The 18266-nt window shown below is 37.3% G+C and overlaps 1 protein-coding gene across 2 annotated transcripts in view; it reads left to right on the forward strand.

Annotated features, from left to right (window-relative positions):
- Positions 1-16131: 16131 nt before the first annotated feature.
- The window catches only part of SLC5A7 (solute carrier family 5 member 7), a 28535-nt gene continuing 26400 nt past the window's right edge, over positions 16132-18266 (forward strand). Inside the window, exons 1-2 of one of the 2 annotated variants that reach the window (XM_026707415.2) lie at positions 16132-16672; positions 17715-17939. In XM_026707415.2, the coding sequence (XP_026563200.1) occupies positions 17762-17939 (178 nt within the window). In that variant the 5' untranslated portion in view covers positions 16132-16672; positions 17715-17761. The remainder of the gene's footprint in view (positions 16673-17714; positions 17940-18266) is intronic. The other variant, XM_087938524.1, reaches the window with a different exon arrangement.

Raw genomic sequence — 18266 nt, forward strand, 5'->3', positions numbered from 1 at the left:
TTCGTCAAGAATCAAGAATCATAAGGTACAGCACTTAATAATAGTCATAGGGTACAATAAGCAATCAAATCATACTAGGAAACAGTCAATATAAATCATAAGGATACAAGCAACAAAGTTAAAGTCATACAGTCACAAGTGGGAGCAGATGGGTGATAAGGAGTAATGAGAAGATTAATAGTAATAGTCATGCAGACTTTGTAAATAGTTGGACAGTGTTAAGGGAATTATTTGTTTAGCAGCGATGGTGTTAGGAAGCTTATGATCCACTTACAAGTGTCTTCAGGTACCATTAGCTGGTTTAATTTAGTTAGAAGAATGTCTGGAATGATGGTATTGAATGCTGAACTGAAGTCTACGAAGAGGTCTCTTGCATAGGTATTTGGAGATTCAAGGTGTTGTAGGATGTAGTGCAGAGCCATATTAACAGCATCATCTGTCGATCTATTTGCTCAGTATGCAAATTGTATAAGATCTAACAGCGGATCCCTGATAGTTTTCAAGGGACAGTGGGACAGCACTAGTCTTTCAAAGATTTTCATAACTACAGATGTTAGAGCAACTGGTCTGTAGTCATTCAGTTCCTTGATGGAGGGCTTCTTTGGCACTGGGATGATAGTAGAGCATTTGAAGCAAGAAGGAACATAGCACATCTCTAGTGATTTATTGAAGATTCGGGTGAAGATGGGGGCCAACTGGTCAGCACAGACTTTTAAGCAAGAAGCAGTTATCTTGTTTGACCCTGGTGCTTTTCCTGGCTTTTGTCTGTGAAATAGATCTTGCACTTCTTTTTCTGTGATCACCAGAAGTTGTGAAGCCAATGGGTTGGGGTCAGTTATAGGAGGCTTGGCTGTTGTTTGTGTGTTTGAGATGGGGGTTGTGGAGATAAGTGGCTGTAGTTTCCTTTCAAACCAGCAGTAAAACACATTCAGGTCATCTGCTAGTTGTTGATTTCCTTCTGCCTGGGAAGGAGGTTTGCTGTAGCCAGTGAGGTTTTTAAGAGTTTTCTACATGTTTGCTGGTTCATTTGTTGAGAACTGATTCCTTAACTTTTCAGAGTAGCTTCTTTTTGCTGCTCTGATCTCTCTTGATAATATGTTTCTGGCCTGATTGTTTAGCATTCTATAGTATATAATTCCATAGTATATATATCTAAGTGCTATCGATAAATAGATACAAATCTGCCAATGCAATAAAGTTCATATTCTGCATATTTATTCATTCCTTAAATATACTGTAATCCTACTGTATGCATGTATATCTAATAAGCCTTATTTCCAGAAATGCCTATTTATATTTGGGACCAGATAGGACTTGACCCTTTAAATTTAAAGATGTCCACTGGCTCATTCACAATCACCAAAACAGTTTCACATAAAGAATCCCAGACTGACAACACTTCCTGTAATGGCCAGCAATGTACATGGTGCATTTTAGGAAATGTTACTGGGCTGTGTTCGAATGAAGAACCTCCAAAACTTCACTTTGTCCAGGGCTTTGAGCTTTTCTAGAGATGCCAAAGCCCTGAGAAATATTTTATAAAATATTTGTTCACCCTTAAAATATATTCCCACATGACCCTCACAACACTGAGCATCCTGAGAGAACTTCATGCAACATTTTAAAGAGTTAAAGCAAAAAAAAAAAACTGCTCTGAGATCCCCTTACACTCTACCTGGACATCAATTTATGGAGTGGGGAAAGCACAGTATCCAAACTGTGAGAAAGCTCTTTATTCTGTTTTTACTTCCACTCAAATCTTTTATTTATTTGTTTACTTTTTTTTATTTGTCTGTGTTGAAGAGGTATCTGGGGTCTTCAGAAGCCAGGCATTCATTTCATGTTTTTTCTATTAGCTTAATAAAAATTTCCCCTGGGTATCACTAGAAGATGACAACCAGGGAATATTTGATTGATTTTTAATTTTAAAAAAGGGTTTATCCTCTGTTGATCTGGGAAATCATGCTCCATTTGAGATTCTAAAGAACATTCTTATTGCGCTGATGAGCTAAGGAACATTATTGACTGCATGTGATCAGTTACACTTTATCATACTTGGGTGAATTTATCTTGCTCTGTGCACTGGATGCCATTGTGCATGTAGTTCTGAATGGAAGAGGATTTATTATATTTATATATCCATGAATAAGAGACCTTTCTACCATTTACTGAAGAATTCGACAATGCAATTTTAAGGTCTATGGTGCTGTTTTCGCACTGCAGTGCTTTCTCATTCTTATTTTTCTGAAGTTTGTTATTTTAAGATTTTAAATTTTTATTTTTAAAGAATTTAGAAGTTTTTAATGTTTTGCCCCTAGATGTGCCTGGTTTTTTTCCTCTTTAGTATAGAGCAGGGGTCTCCAACCTTGGAAATTTTAAGACTTTGCTGGCTGGAATTGTGGGAATTGAAGTCCACAAGTCTTAAAGTTGCCAAGGTTGGAGAGCCCTGGTATAGAGTACCATTTAAAGTCTAACTGCATGGTGTCCAAGAGCACAATGAACTTGAAAGTCCATAACCAGATGTGTTTGATACATTGCTATTGATAAGATGGTCACCGAAGAACAAGATTTTTTTCCAAACTATTTAAGATTTTAAAGGTTACAATTTGCATTTTAAGTTGGAGACACCAAACTACAGCCACTGCTTCAGGTTCATACAGGAACAGTATTCCTCCCTTCTCAATTATTTATCTGAATTCTGCTCTAGTTGAAATTTCTAAAGGATCTTTATTGGAAACAACATGTAGGATGCATTATATTCTGATATCAACAGAGCATCTGTAGCACTACAAAAGTTGCAAGGACAAATAAGCGTTATTTTAAGAAGTCCTGTATCTTCTATATATTTAATATTAAAAGTTTTGAAATATCATAAGATAGCAATAGCACTTAGATTTACATATCGCTTCACAGTGCTTTACAGCTCTCTCTAAGCAATTTACAGAGTTAGCATATTGCCCCAACAGACCTCAGAAGAATGGAAGCCTGAGTCAATCCTGGGCCAGTCAGAATCAAACTGCCAAACTGCTGGCAGTTGGCAGTCAGCAGAATTAGCTTGCAAGAGTGCATTCTAACCATTGTGCCACCATGCTCTTAAATGGTACAAATATCTTGGAATGCAATCAAGATATCATCTAGATTAAATGTCCAGATATTTACAAAATCTGCACCAACATAGTGCTTAGAACCCCTATTGCCTCAGATCTTGTATAATGTCAGGTGAGGCTCCATTCAAAATCCAAGAAAGAAAAGAAACCTTAGACTCCATTGTTGATAGAAAAAATGACTTTTACTGAAAATTGAAGTGGTAGCATCAGAATACAAGACCTGAGGCAAAAGGCAAGAAAATCACATATAGAAAGTTACCCCATGTTCCCACCCCCAATAGTTCAAAATGGCCATCCAATCTGAGATGTGTATAATGTCATGTGGGTGCATCTTCAGGTGGCATTTCACACATCTGATATACCAAGACAGTTGGTCTTGGCCTAGAGAGATAAGAGGCTACATCTGCGCAGTAAGCAAGTAAGCATAGTCAGGAAAACATCCCAACTTTTACATTTCATCAACTTAAACCTCCAGCACCCTTCCCCCCACAAAGTCCAATTATTCTTCCCTCCCCCCCAGTTTCTATGGCAGCCAGAAAGTCAAACAGAAGAAGGATTCTTGGAGGCTGACAACCCCACTAATAGAAACTTGCTGAACCCATTCTTACTGTCATATCAGAGTGTGTGTATTCTTGGAAGCTTGTACCTTCCCCTTGACCAGGTGTCAGCAACCTGCAGCTCTGGAGCCGCATGCGGCTCTTTGGGCCCTCTGCTGTGCTCCTTGTTGGATGATCCCACCACTGACTGATCCTGCCCCTCATCCTCCTCTCCCAGTCACTCCTCACCTGTCCTGAGAAGGTAAAACACAAAAAACAGAAATGAGAGGGAGGGAGGGAGACCCATTTTCCACAGAAAACACCAGGAGCCATAAAACCTGGGCAGACGTAGTGGAGATTGGGTGGGAGTAATGTTGAGGTGGCCCCCACCCAGGTTTTGAGGTTCCTGGTGTTTTCTTTTTGGTCCAAATGGCTCTTTGAATGTTTAAGGTTGTGGACCCTGCTCTTAACATATGGCATTTGTAATAATCACACTTGGAAAAATGGGATGCTAATCAGGAACTTTTATTCCTGAACTCATATTAAGATTAAAGTTTACCGAGGAGTTGATGGGAAGATAATACGGGCAATCAATGACAGTCTATATTAGCCTTCCCTATCTCATAGCCCTACAGCTGTTAGGATTGTAATTCCCAGCCAACACAGGCAACTGTCATTAAATTAGCAAAAGTAGAATTGTTGGAATCGATTCCAGTCAGGAATACTATATAAGGAAAGCCACGGTGAAATAAATTAGTCCCTTGTGGCTATCTCTTCAACTATTCTCAACAGGCCGCTTTATATTATATCCCATGTTGTAGCATACAATTCCTAGGCATAATGATACTTTAATAAAAAATATTTGGTCCATGTTTTGTGAATTATATTTGCACAAAAATTTCTGAAAAATATGTCCTTAGCAGTATGTTTGACTAAAGGATGCATTCTTTTTTATTTAAAAAAGTGGTCACAGATGACTAGAATTTACTGTCTGTGTATTTTGTATTAGGCTGATTCCAATTAAGTTAATTGCACTTAGGTCCCTCTGAAAGCAACATGTAAAGTTAGAAATGATTTGAGGTTTCTTTTTTTCAGTAGGAATAAAGTGCAACTTAATGAGCAGAGTAATTGTAATTACCATCAAGGAGGTGATGAGGCAGTTCTTCCAGCCAGGGCAAAAGGTACAGGAAAATCCTTCCCTTTTTTTTCTTAATGGAATGAGAATATCAGTGCAGATAATTTGGTGCACCCAATGCAAATAGCCAGAATAACATCCCTACCTGTAAAATTGGAGTCCACCTTTTGAAAGAAAAATATTACATCAAACTAATCCATATATATGTATGCTTTCATAGATTTTCATGGGTACAGGTATGTAGGTCTAGGTGTGTTCGGGTCTTTTCCCGTGTAAGATTAAGAGTATCTTGGCAACATTTTGGCGAGGTCCCACTCGCCATCCTCAGGCTGGTGCTTCAGCTTGCACTGGCACGAAGCCGAAAGCACCAGCCTGAGGATGGCGAGTGGGACCTCGCCAAAATGTTGCCAAGATACTCTTAATCTTACACGGGAAAAGACCCGAACACACCTAGACCTACACACCTCATCACCTCCTTGATGGTAATTACAATTACTCTGCTCATTAAGTTGCACTTTATTCCTACTGAAAAAAAGAAACCTCAAATCATATATATATACATACATACATACATACATACATACATACTTTGGGACAAGATAAAACAACTTACAACTTGGAGAGCTGAAACTGAAACCACTTACAAAAATGACAAACTCTTGAAGAAACTAAAGAAATTAGAACATGACAAGAAAGCCTCCAACAACTCACAACAACACCTGAAACAATTAGTATATAATGTTTCCAACAGAGAACTCACCAAAACAGAAACAGATGTCCTAACCAAAGGATTCAATTATGCTATAGCACCCAAAAAAATCCCCACAGAATCCCTCATATGTGGAGTAGAATCCAGCCCAACTAAATTAAATACAGATGAAGCTGATAGAATAAGACACCAAGTTACTAACATCCTATGCACAAGCAAACCACCCAAAAGCAACTTACACAAAGAGGAACTAAAAGCCCTGCAAGCCCTAAGGAACAACAGCAGTGTAATCATACTTCCAGCAGATAAAGGTAATGCCACAGTAGTAATGGATAGAAAAGACTCCGAAACAAAATTGACAGACTACTCCAAGACTCCACATACAAACCCATAAACATGGACCCAACCACATATCTGGAAAAAATAACCAAGAAGAAAATTATAACTGGCCACATGAGCAAAGAGATCCAACAGACGATCATCCCAAGAGAAAAATCTTCCAGATGCTCCAAACTATATGGCCTCCCAAAAATACACAAAGAAGGCATACCTTCCATTATTAGCTCCAGAGGAGCACCACTACAAAATCTAGCTAAACACTTAGCAAAGCAGCTACAGCCCCATGCTGAAGCAGCAGCTTCACATGTACAAAACTCATACCACCTCTTGGAAATGATCAAAGATCTACACGTGAAACAAGAAGATCTGCTTGTACGTTTTGACGTGGTTTCACTATTCACTCAAGTCCCGATAAAAGAAACTCTTGAAATAATCAAAAATACTAACCAGCTAAACACCTCATGGAACTAGCAGAACACTGCTTAACCAACACATATTTCATATACAAAGGACAAAGATACAAGTAAATTGAAGGAGCCCCTATGGGATCACCACTGTCACCCATCATTGCAAACCTGTTCATGGAAGAATTCGAATCCAGAGCCCTAGCCAATGCCACCTACAAACCCAAACTATGGTTAAGATACATCGATGACACATTTGTGATTTGGCCCCATGGAAAAGAAAACCTAAACAATTTCCTAACACACCTAAACAGCACACACCACAAAATCAAATTCACCATGGAAATGGAAACAAACAACTACCATTCCTAGATGTACTAATCTACAAAAAAACAGATGGCACACTAGGACACACCATATACCAGAAGAAAACACACACCAACCGCTTCCTCAATGCCCAATCCCACCACCACCCAGCACAGATAAACTCCGTGGCCAAAACACTAATCGCCAGAACCAAACACCTGGCAGACAAGACACACATAAAGACTGAACTATGCACCCTGACTAAAGTATTGACTGCTAACGGCTTCCACAAAAGCAAAATCACTGGCTTGATCCACAAAAACACACTGAGACATAATGGAGACCTAGAAGATAAACAGACCTATGGAACAGCTGTTCTGCCCTACATAAGAGGTACTACAGACAAAATCAGTAAGATACTACACAGGCATCATATCAAGACTGCCTTCAAAACAGACAGAAAAATAGCAGCCATCCTAAGAAACCCCAAAGATAAAATTGACCTGGAAAACCAAGACATATATGAAGTCCCCTATGCATCATGCCCGGCCACATACATTGGACAGACCAATAGAAGAATAAGTACCCGCCTGGATGAACACAAAAATGCAGTAAAAAAGCTGGAACACACTTCCTCACTAGTCCAACACATGAAAGCAAGAGGTCATAGCATCAATTTCAATGGCACCAAAACCCTAGCCACTATAGAAAACCCCAGCTACAGAATTATCAGAGAAGCCATAGAGTTTGAAAAAGACCTGAAAGCATGAATAGAAGAGATGATTCCACCAGACTGTCAATTATTTTGAAGCCTGCACTCACAAACAAAAAAAATCTCCACACCACAAGCCAGGCAAACACCTGGGCACAAACAGGTCCCCCCTGATACCTCTAGCTCAAATACACCCCAAATAGAAACCTAGATGAAACCTAGCTTCCTAATGAATGATAGCCATCCATTTACTCGGAGCCAAGCCTCACTAAAAGCCTCCAATACAGCAAACACAATGTTGCCAACCAATCAAGACAAAAAAAGCCACAAAACAGACAGAAGATATCAGAAACACCAATCAAGCAGAACACAAATACTATTCTCATTGATAGCTGAAATAGGAGAGGGAAAGATGTTGAAAATTGTATTTTAAAGAGAACTATGTTGCTCACATCTTTTCCTTGCCCCTTTGTCAAAACCAGGAAAACCCTATTCAAATATTGAGGAACAGTACATATTGATAATTATTTCAGAAAATTAGGATCTATTTTTAGTGCTGGATATTTCTTTTCAATCAAAGAAAACTATGCATCTCAGGGTTGATCCCAGGGTCCTTGGTGCTCTTTGAGCTTGGTTTTCTTGTAGATGTTCCATTACCCAAGATAACATCAGTGCAAATGTTTTAGTGTAGTAGCTTGCCCTGCCAGTTTTGGTGGGACTAGGGTTTTCTCCTTGATAATTCCTTGATTAAAGCACCGTTTTCCTCTTGTTTGATTGGAATTAATCCTTGCCTATCTGAGTATTGGCTGCTGGAGAAGATATCTTCTAGTCTTTTGTTTTCCTCTTAGCTTTTTATTATCTCCTTTGAACAATGTAGATAGTTAGAATAGTATAGAATAACAGAGTTGGAAGGGACCCTGGAGATGTTCTAGTCCAACCCCCTGCTTTGGTAGGAAACCCTACCAGAGAAATGGTTATCCAACATATTTTTAAAAACTTCCAGTGTTGGAACATTCACAACTTCTGGAGGCAAGTTGTTCCATGATTAATTATTCTGTCAGAAAATTTCTTCTTAGTTCTAAGTTGCTTCTCTCCTTGATTAGTTTCCACCCATTGCTTCTTTTCCTGCTCTCAGGTGCTTTGGAGAAGAGCTTGACTCCCTGTTCTTTGTGGCAGCCCCTGAGATATTGGAACACTGCTATCATGTCTCCCCTCGTCCTTCTTTTCATTAAACTAGACATATCCAGTTCCTGAATAGTCAGGTACTTTTTGCATGATTATCCAGTGTTTTGGGAGATATTGTACAGTATATAGGAAGGCTGTTTTCTTTGTCTTTGCAGTTTCCTTGGAAAAATTTCAAAATTACTTGCCATTGCCTAATTCTTCCTAGGACTTAGAAAGAGAGAGAATGGCTCAAAGTCACCCAACTGGCTCTGCGCCTAAGGCAAGATTACAACTCACAGTCTCCCAGTTTCTAGCATGATGCCTTAATCATGATACCAAACTGGCTTTCCGACTCTCTTCTTCTACCAAAAATAATGGCTAGTTTGGAAATCACTGTTTATTCCTGCAAAACCTTTCACCACCAATCCCATCGGGAGCAAAGAACAAATGCCTGAGTTAAATACATTGCTGAGAAGTCATTTGTGATCAATAGAATCTAATTCTTAATTTTGCAAGTTAAAAAATTATGTGCCTCAGAATTGAATTGATCCAAACTAATAATAGTATGAGAGATCCTGCTTTTCCAGAAATAGAGTCCTCATATTTGCATCTGCTAGCAGGACAGCTTTGCTGGCTGAGGAATTCTGGGAATTGAAGTCCATAAGTCTTAAAGTTGCCAAGGTTGGAGACCAATGCTCTAGAACACAAGCAGGGTGCTGCTAGAATACTGAGTAATTAAGTAGAAGAATGTCCCGTTCAAAGCAAAATAGTACTTTACTATGGTTGTTTTGGATTTTTGAGTATGTGTTTAGCCTGCTATCAAAGAATATTAGAAGAAATTCATTGTATTCCAAACAAAATCTTCAACTTTATTGTAGGAGGGGAGCTATGTTAATTAGGAACGTAGTAGTACATTTTTAACTAACAAATTTAGGAGTCCTTGATGCTCTCTGAGCTTGCTTGTTTTTTTGCAGACATATCATTACCCCATCATTAATGCTATCAGGGAGAGTTGTTTGCTGTCGGTTTATATTCTGGTGCCTTGCTTCTCTGCATGGGTGGTCTTAGAGATTCTTTGGTTCAGCTGTTTACTGGTGGCTCTTTGGCAGTTTCTTGATTGGGGTATTGTTTACTTGATTGCCAGTCTGAAGTTAGACTTAGAGTTATAACAGATAACAGATCAGAGTTGGAAGAGACCTTGTATGTCATCTAGTCCAACTCCTTGCCCAAGCAGGAGACCCTACACCATTTCTGACAGATGGGAGTCCAATCTCTTCTTGAAAGTCTCAAATGATGGCACTCCCACAACTTCCGAGGGCAAACTGTTCCACTGATTGACTGTTCTCATTGTCAGAAAGTTTCTTATTTCCAGATTAAATCTCTCCTTGTTCATTTTCTATCCATTATTCCTTGTCTGGCCTTCAGGTGCTTTAGAAAATAGCTTGACCCTTCCTTTCTGTGGCAGCCTCTCAAATATTGGAAGACTGCTATCATGTCTCCCTGGTCATTTTCTTCACTAGATTAGCCATGTCCAGTTCCTATAACTGTTCTTCCTATGTTTTAGTCTCCAGTCCTCTAATCATCCTGGTTGCTCTTCTCTGTACTTTTTCTAGAGTCTCAACATCTTTTTTATAATGTGGTGACCAAAACTGGATCCAGTATTCTAGGTGTGGTCTTACTAAGGCTTTATAGAATGGTATTAGTACCTCACTTGATCTCGATTGTATCCTCTGTTAATGAAATTTAGGATTGCATTAGCTTTTTTGGCTGCTGCTGCTGCACACTGCTGGCTCATATTTAGCTGCTTGTCCACTAAGACTCCAAGATCCCTCTCACAATTAAACTATGCTGATCTGGTTGCTGATTACTGGTGGAGAGATGCTGGAGGCTTTACTCTTTGGGGCTGGTTTATTGTCTCTTTTGCATAGTCTATAGATGTTGTTAATGTCTATGTGTTTATTGATGGCTGATTTGTCAGCCATCAATTTTAAGCTTTTAAATTTTATTAAAAGGCTTAAGCTTTTATTTTGCTTTTTGCCAAAGCTGATGCATTATACAATTTGTTACTATGATCCTTATTTAACAAACATTTATCTTAACAACCAGTGGTTTCATAAAGGAGAGACAATCTCTAAGATACTCTGCATGTCTCATCATGACTAACTGAAACACCTCTAGAGAAAGAGCAGAATTACTGCAATAGTCTGTAATTCCCAGTCCTTGTAGGCAGTCCAGTAAAATACCATGAGCAAAGGCAATCCAAAGGTCCAAATCAGATAAGGTAGAGTAAATTACTCCTAGCTACGTCCCAACAAAAGTCATCAAGCAAATAGATCAATCCTGTTTCTGACTGCAATACTAATCCACTATTACTGTCTCAACAATTTTATCTAAAAAAGGAAAGTTGGAGTCAACTTTGCCCAAAATCCTATATTTCAATGGAACTGCACCACAGTTTCCGTCAAGGGTGCCAGAAACTCCCCTTCCTACAAAGAAGCATTGACCATCCTCCAGATGCAGGTGGTTATACACATGGTTATGGTTATGCACCATAGATCAAAAGAACTTGTGTAATATTATACGATGGTAGTCTAAATCATCATTATGGATCCTTCCCATGTCAAGGCTCAAGAAATCTGAGCAACTTTATCAGCAAAATGCTGTATAAATCAGTCACAGATGCTAGAAAGAAAGTTTTCAGGTTGCTCTTCCAAGAAGGGAGTTGGTTTTTTAAATAAAGTCAATGAAAAATAGTTCACCAACACAGTAAGTGTAAAATAAGCACATTTTGCCTACCATCTCATCATGCGCAAACCTAAATGAGGATATGCCCCTGTGCTCAGTCTAATTCAGGGCTAGATGATGTCACACACTGGCCAAGCCCACATCCAGTTTAGCAGAGGGGGAAAGAGTCCCAATATGTCACATGACACCACTGTGACGTGAGTTTGACACCCCTGGTCTAATTCATTACTCATTTTCCTCCACTTCAGGCATTGTTTACGGCAGTTCACTTCCTAAAAGTGAAGCATTAGAAAATGAAAGTTCTAAGAAATATCAGTTGCCAAAAGAAGGCCATCAGTTGCATATCAAACAGTTATCTTGGTCACATGCATTGAGGGTTTTCATGAAGTAGCAAAACAAATACTTTTTTTTAGTTTATGGAAAACTAAAACCAAGTATCAAAAACATATATAAAGTTTTTAATGTTGACCATTAGCACTATCATTTTGTTTTTAAATAAAAGTGTAATAGTACTGGTGAGACCAAGTTGAAGCAACTTCTCCTCAACTTGTCAAGTTAGACATTGGATTATTTTTAATGATGTGATGAAGAAGAAGATGCTGAACATGATATGCTAAATGACTATTCTGGTTCTACATTGCCCAAAATATGTTTGAGTTGGGTGCCTTATAAACAAAAATAAATAAAATAAAATCCCACAAATTAGAGCTGTCTTGCTAATCTTTGTTGAGGCAATTAAAAAATAGAAGAAAAGCTATGCTGGTTTAAATGAATGCTTAGCCAGTTCAACTATTCATTCCTTCAATAGTCAACCAGATGTTGGCAGCAAACAATAGGACTTTCCTACTGTGTTCCCAAAAATGCATGTATCTCTTGTCCTGGAGGTAATACATACTTATCATAACATGATTGCTCTTTGTGATGTGATCTAAGCTCCTTTAAAAGCATCCCAGATTATATTCATCGCTTTGTCCTTTGATAGTGAATTCCTGAATTTATGCATTGCATGAAAATATTTCCTTTTTTCAGTTTAAATCCTCAATCATTCAGCTTCATTACATGATCAGTTCTAAAGATGTAGAGTGCAATTATTTTCTTGATACCGTATATGATTTGGATTATTTTATTTCATCTTTTCTTTTCTTTTTTATTCTGAACTTAAAAAAGACAAATTTTATTGCATTTTCTTACACAGAACTTTTCCCAACTCTGGAAGATTCTAAATAAAAAGATATTACCAGATGAAAATTTTCTTGATAAATAGAATAAAGAAGTTATGCAAATGGAATACAGTAATAAATCTTAATATATTTTTACTTTGATGAACACATATTAAATTCTTGTAGGTATTTTATACCAGTTGTAAAAGGTATTTGGTGCTTTTTTATTACTATAACGGCTATTATGATTGCTAGCTTGTTTAGTTCAAGTGTATATATTATTATTTCTGAACCATTTTTAAAAGGTTTTTTTTTTTGTGAAAAGTTTACATGGAGAAGAACAGAGGTGGTATTCAGCAGGTTCTGATCAGTCCTGGAGAACCGGTAGTGGAAATTTTGAGTAGTTCGGAGAAGCGGTAAATACCATCTCTGACTGGCCCCGCCCCCTTCTATTCTCTGCTTCCTGAGTCCCAGCTGATTGGCTGGGTCTTTTGTTGCCTTGCACAGGAGAACGGAGCTGGAAAGCAGATAAGTGGGGTGGAAAGGGAACGGGGATTTTGCAGTAACCTTCCCGTGAAGTGGGGTGAGAATGGAGATTTTACAGTATCCTTCCCCTGCCATGCCCACCAAGCCATGCCACACCTACCAAGCCATACCCACAGAATTGGTAGTAAAAAAAATTTGAATCCTACCACTGGAGAAGAAAGAGACTTTTTAATATAATTTGTTTTATGGTGTTTGAAACAACACTTGAAACCACAGGTTCATAGTATAGAATTTAAGATAGTATTAGATCTAGCAGCTGTAGAACTAATTCTTCACCTGTTTAGGCATGTCTATCTATAAAGAAATGGTGTACAAGATTATTTCTGTACAAATCCTAAAGTCTCTATGAATAAGGACAAAAATTCTGTATGGAGTATGAGTGATGGATGTTTCAGTTACCAAGGAAGAGAAAGCTGAATTACAGTGCAGATTCACATGCTCATTCATCATATAAACATACAGGTTTTGAGCATACAGGTCTGTCTATAGAGATTCTCAGTCACCCAGGTTATGGTTGTCCCTAAGATGCTTTTTCAAAAGGCAACTGGAGTTTGTTTTTCCTTGAAGATGTTTCGCTTCTCATCCAAGAAGCTTCTTCAGTTCTGACTCAATGGTGGAGGATGGAAGGATTTTTATCCCTTGCACTCATTCTGGTCATTAGCATTCTTTCTGAGAGTCACTGAGGCAATTTGGAGGTTTACAGTATCTGTGCCCTCAGGAACACCTGAATAAGTGCAAATGGGCATGGAACTTTCTTTCAGCAGTTCCAAGATCCCTCCTAAATCCTTCCATCAGAGTGACTTGAATTATGCAAGCTTAAAATGGACCGGCTTGAAATTGTTTCAGTGCGGGATGTATCATTTGCTGTTGAATCTTAACTTTTCCACACATAGTTACAAAAAATATCTCCTGCAGAAATAAATAAACAAATATATAAGTCACCAATTGGCTTAGTTTACCTAGTCAAGTCTTTAAAGACAGACTTTTCCTGAGAGTGGTATTTTGTCATCTAACCAAATTTAAATTCTGCTACAAATATTTTCTTCTTTGGGGTACTTTTTTAAATTTTATAATTACATTCTCAGGATAAAAAGAAAACTGTCACTGCAGACTAGAATTGCAGTTCCCAGGATATTTACTATAAATGGAATCACCACAGACATTATTCAGTCATTGCTTACAAAATCCCCGCCTATCTAGAAGTGGGAGCAGGGGAGTGCAGATATGCAAATATATCATAAGCAAATCAGCAATTACAAATTACTCTGAAGAAGAAAAAAATGTTACTACAGTTTCATTCCTCCAGTGTTGAGATCCCAGAACATCTATATATCACACTGATGATGTTTTTGGTCATAAACTTAAAAAGAGCAGATGAGAGCTGCTTTGTTTTTATCATTTAGATAATGACTTTATACTTCATATGAAATTACACTATAGCACTTCGTTTAAACAGACATTTAAATAAGCAATTAAAAACACCTGGACAAAATTTTTGCCATCTGCCACTTTATAACATACACCATATGCCATGTTGCATCACTGTTTAAAAAATAGCAGTATGGATATAATAATGTTGACCTACATCTCCTGAATGGTGTACAGACAGACAGCAACCTGAGGTATGAAGAATGATGATTTTTATGATAGATAGATGATAGATAGATAGATAGATAGATAGATAGATAGATAGACAGACAGACATAGAAAGATAGACAGACAGACAGACAGACAGACAGACAGACAGACAGACAGACAATGAATCTGGTCAAAAAGTTATATTATGCCACATATGCCAAATATTTAATCTGCAAGAGTCCATTTAAAATCACATTTTATCTTTAAAATGTTAAAAATAAGGGACAAATGACATGTATTCAAGCATTGCAAGATGTATTAGATTTATTTATGAAGCCATCCAAGTTTTCTAAACTAGAATACAGTAAATGTTTCTGTTTTGGATAAAATGCAAGAATAAAAGAGCCCCAAAATGTAAATAGCAACTGTAATTATCATGTGAGTATTTCTGCGATACCCTCTAGCATGCTTATCACTTCAGATCTGTAAAGCTAGTCCGATGCCTATTTAAATGAACACGTGCAAAAGCTCTAAGGTTTGCCACTGGGTTCCAGTAGCTAAAAGCTGAATGCAATTCTTATGATTAAGATTATTTAACCGGTTATTATTAAATTCTCTGGATAAAATATAATTGAGATTGCAGACTAGAATTGGGATCTTCATAATAAATAGAATTGCCACAAAAATAATTTAGTTATTACTTATTAAAGAAAATTGTTATCTGTATTTTATATAGCAAGTAAAATTACACACCTCTGTTCTGTTTGGAGTATCATATCCCATCTCAGGCAGTGAAGATTTGGAAAAATATTGAGGAAAGTCACAAAGATTACTAGAAAAACAGCAACAAAAATTGAAGGATTGGAATATATTGTATTTCTTGTTTAAGCTAATTTTTAGAGCAAATAAGTCTTTTCACTGCCTATTTTATCATAAGATATTCAGATCTAATTTATACAGAGCAATATGGCTGACTTCCTTTTTAGAAGGCCAGGAGCAAATTTCATATATCTCCATATGCCTATCTACAAACCACCATCCAATGGATACTGCTGTGCAATGAAATCTTATTCATCTTTCCCCCCAAATAAGTCCTGCTGTCTTCAGTGGATCTTATTCCTTGATCATATATATAGAACTTTTACTCTATAGATCTGTTTATCAGTATATCTGAGTTAATAGGAAAACAAATAGCTTGGTGAGTAAACATTGTAAATCTCAAATAAGTTAACTTGCTAGAAGAATTTGACATAAGGAGAATGACAGAAAATCAGTTTGGCATGACTTTGTTGAGAAATCAAAGAGGACTCAGTTATCCAGGCAATTTAGATAGTCTATAAGCAAATTCTAAAAAAACATTATGAATTTCAGTTAATTAGTCCTGAATGTTAAAGGACAATATTCCAAATGGAACTTAATGCTGCGTTTCGCTTAGAATCTTGATCTCCATTACTAACTGACAAGAAGCTGCTCAGTGTTTTGTCTCTACCTTTAATTCTCCCTATCACTTTTTCACACCCCCAATCTTTCCCCCATCAGCAACTGTTGAGTCATCTTTACCCCCACAGACCTTTCTTTCCCCTGTGACGTACTTCTCCCACTTCTGACGGGCATAGTCATCTCATCCAATGCCTTTATAATGGAATCTCCTTTTTGAAACCAGTAACAACCAAATGACAGGAGAAGGGAAGAAGAAAGAGGAGGAGGAAGTTTTCTCCACAGTGGATTAGAGGAAAATAGGGCATTCAAATCGAAGTATTTCTGATTTACAGATTACCTCTTCAAGGCAATTCTTCTTCCTGAAAAAAGGAGCCCAAGATCACTTTTCCAGTGGTGATGCCTGGATGGATGGCTAGTTAGCTGGCTGGTTGCCTCCTTGGATAGTGATAGTCGAAGTCTCAAAGAGCAGCTGAGAATCTGGTAAAATGGCAAGGAAGGCAACAGTTCTCAAGACCCCAGGGAAAATCCAAATATCCAGCTTCCTTTCGGTGCTGTACCAGACCCTACGTGAGCCTAAACTAGCCTGCACAGGGGTCTTTTAAGTCAAAAGTGCTTTGTAAATGTGCCTGTCCCTTTAAAGGAAGGGAATGCTGTTTCTCACACTCTGCCTCTGTGGGTGAACACAAGGTGCTGAGATTGAGCCGCTTGAGAGAGAGAGAGAGAGAGAGAGAGTAAAGACGATCCAGTGGAAGGAGGAAGGAGGGGAAAACCTGCTGGAAAAAAAGAAAGAGGTGAATTGGGGCAGAAATGAAGATAAGTGAAATAAAGGCAACAGGGCCGGGGGTGGGTGGGTTGCGAGCTTTTGTTTAATAGTCATAGGAAGAATAATTGTGTTTTTATGGAGGGTGGGAGATAATAAAATTAATCTAACTTGATATTGAAGCTACTCTGGGAGTTAAGAATTGTCTGTGTAAACTCAAACAGCATTCTCAGCAGCCTTTTATGCCTGAACTTCAAAAAAGCTGAATTTCTAAGAATTGTCAGTAAAAATTGACTGGGAAGAGAAATTCCTGTTCTACAGCTGAATCTTAATGCTAGATGTTTGGGTTTTCCTTTCATTATTATGCAAATATAAATATTTACGATAGATAGGAACCTTATACACGCTGTTGTTTTGATTGAAAAACATATTTTCCTGTTTTGATAAAACAGCATGGCTTAAACTAAACGTGAATTCTGAATAAATAGCAAAAAATGAATTAAAAAGTAGTTCTAGACTTTCATCGTTTATTTCTTGGGATTCTTGATTGCACTGGATTGTATTTATTTTTTAAGTGTTCTTGTGCTGAAGCTGACTTTATCATAATAATAGCAAACTTGAAACAGTTCTTGTGTGGGGATAGAAGTATCAGTTTTGTCAAGAAAAAATACTGGTTTAAAAGTAGAAAATATTACTTTTCACATTTTTGTTCCTTACTTTTTATAGTTTTTCAATTGGCACAATGTGTTTAATAAAAATAATATTACCAAAAGGATAGTAAAGAAAGGTTCTCATTGTAAAAGACTAAAGTTGGCTTCACACACTTTTTAAAGATTTCCAATTAGTTTCTTTTGCTTAAATCAGAACAAAATCATCATTTTAATCCTGAGACTAAAACTTGGAAATAATATATTAATATGACACTCATTGTCTGGAGCATTGATAAGATTATGTTTAAAATAAAAAATAAAACCATAAAGAATTGTAGATTGAATTCTGATATTATAAGGTGTAATTTGCTATGTATGTACAATTGAGGTTCAGCAAGTACATAATATGTGATTTTTTTATAGTTCCCATATTATGAAATAGCAATCCAGAAACCTGTTGTGGCTTCAAAATGGTTTTTCACGTGGAAGGGTTGATAGCTATCATTTTGTTCTACTTGGTCATCCTGTTTGTTGGAATATGGGCTGCTTGGAAGACAAAAAACTCTGGGAATGAAGGAGATCGTAGTGAAGCTATTATAGTTGGTGGAAGAGATATTGGCTTGCTAGTTGGTGGATTTACCATGACTGGTATGTTTTATACTTTTTACCTATTATTCAAGTGTGTAATTTATAAGGTGACTGAATTTCCAAATATGCAACTTTGCATGCAGAGAAAATGCTTATTAGTTTTCACTTAAATTACAAGGTCTGAATAGTTCTGAAAGGCTTCAACAAGTTGCTTCCAAGTATTTGTACTGAAAATGGTGATTTGTATATGTGCCTCTGAAAATTACAACCCACTGAGTTTTGCTTAATAATGCAACATGAACAGTATAAACATTTCTTCTGTACATCCTCTTATTATTTATTACAAAAGCTATCTAGGGAATGAATTACATTTCCCATTTTTATCAC

The sequence above is a fragment of the Pseudonaja textilis genome, chromosome 8 (genome assembly GCF_049901715.1).
Source record: "Pseudonaja textilis isolate UNSWEBS1 chromosome 8, rPseTex1.2, whole genome shotgun sequence".
NCBI classification, from domain to species: Eukaryota; Metazoa; Chordata; class Lepidosauria; order Squamata; family Elapidae; genus Pseudonaja; species Pseudonaja textilis.